The following is a 1541-nucleotide window of genomic DNA, read 5'->3' as shown; positions in this document are numbered from 1 at the left end:
AGACCGAATACAGACAAAGTACAGACACAAGTGCACCAACAAACAACTGTTAACGGATGCCAACTAGGATTAACACCAACGGATGTTAGAGTATACCAGGTGGCCTAATATCGATATTGAGATGGAAATTAAATACGGTCAACATTATAAATGAGGTAATAGTTTTTAACGGGATTTTTGGAAAGAATTTTATGGTATTATTCTTACTAACATTTATAAATTTATAATTTCTCATTTCTTTCTAAACTAGTTAAATTTATGGGGGAGAAAAATGCCCGGATAGTCCCTGTGGTTTCGCCTTTTTTCACCTATAGTCCCCAACTTTCTAAAACTACCTGAATAGTCCTCAAGTTTTCATTTTTTGTTCACGGATAGTCCCTGGGTCTAACTTCAGTTATTTTTCTTTGTTAAAATGATGTGAAGTGACAAAAATACCCTTTCCTTAAAAGGCCAAACCATAGGGACTATCCGGGCATCTTCTTCATTTTTATTTATAAAACCCCTCCACCACACTTCATCTTCAACCTCCACCCACCATCACCCTCCTCCACCCTCCACCATCACCGCCACAGTCACGCCGCCTTACTCCCCTGCTTCTCCGGTCGGTACAATCGGGTGACAGGTAAACGAGAGTAATCGTTAACTAATTGTGATTTACTTGTGATTTACAGAATTGATGGCGAAAGTCGGTGAATTGTGCGGGAAGACAGTGAGTTTGAGGTGTCAGTTGCCTACAGAAGATCTAGATGCTCTTGTTACCATAACATGTGATGAGGATTTGACGAATCTCATTCAGGAATATGATCGAACAGCTTCGCTGCAATCGATTAAAATCCGAGCATTTCTATCAAATCCGAAGAAATGCTCACCGGCTCATTCAACCGCTTCTGGGTCTGGTACTTGTGGATCTAGTTCCTCCACTGGTACACCCGAAGCATCACCGAAATCACCACCTCTGTCAGTCAGTAATCGGTGTGTGTATACGTCGTCAAAATCGCCTTTAAATCTTCCGTTGTGCTACAACAAATCAGCTGGAAAGGTTCCGTGCTACGCTTATCGAAATTCCAATAGGTTTTGCCTTGTTCCTAATGGGAGCAATTGGCAATAACAGTTGGAAAAACAACTCAACTTTGGTGCTGTGAATACATAAAGAAAAAACCAATTACACATTTAATAGAGGCGTAATTCAAACGGTAATATATGGAGAAAAAATGCAAAAGAAATTAATATTTGCGTGATGTATGAGTGGACTGTATATAATTTAAATATTCGGATTCGTGTTTAGTTTCTATGATACTTTTGAGTGGTGGCAATGATTCAATGAATGAAATGCTTCAACAAATTTGAACTTATTTCAGTTATTTTCTTCTTTAATTCCCGTTGCTTGTCGTCTGAGATTGGAGATGCTTATCGTTGAGATTACTGTGGTTTCGTCTTCCGATTGTACCGACCGGAGAAGCAGGGGAGTAAGGCAGCGTGACTGTGGCGGTGATGGTGGAGGGTGGAGGAGGGTGATGGTGGGTGGAGGATGAAGATGAAGT

General features: G+C 40.4%; 1 protein-coding gene across 1 annotated transcript; it reads left to right on the top strand.

Annotated features, from left to right (window-relative positions):
• Nucleotides 1-676: 676 nt before the first annotated feature.
• LOC110902332 lies at nt 677-1108 on the top strand. The gene has a single exon (XM_022149021.1). The coding sequence runs from the start codon at nt 677-679 to the stop codon at nt 1106-1108; it is 432 nt and encodes a 143-aa protein (XP_022004713.1).
• The last annotated feature ends 433 nt before the right edge of the window (nt 1109-1541 follow it).

The sequence above is a fragment of the Helianthus annuus genome, chromosome 13 (genome assembly GCF_002127325.2).
Source record: "Helianthus annuus cultivar XRQ/B chromosome 13, HanXRQr2.0-SUNRISE, whole genome shotgun sequence".
NCBI lineage: Eukaryota > Viridiplantae > Streptophyta > Magnoliopsida > Asterales > Asteraceae > Helianthus > Helianthus annuus.
This window is presented reverse-complemented; position numbering and strand designations above follow the sequence as displayed.

Excerpts from the sequence above, each read along its gene's own strand:
- LOC110902332 (XM_022149021.1), top strand. The coding sequence starts at position 677 with ATGGCGAAAGTCGGTGAATTGTGCGGGAAGACAGTGAGTTTGAGGTGT.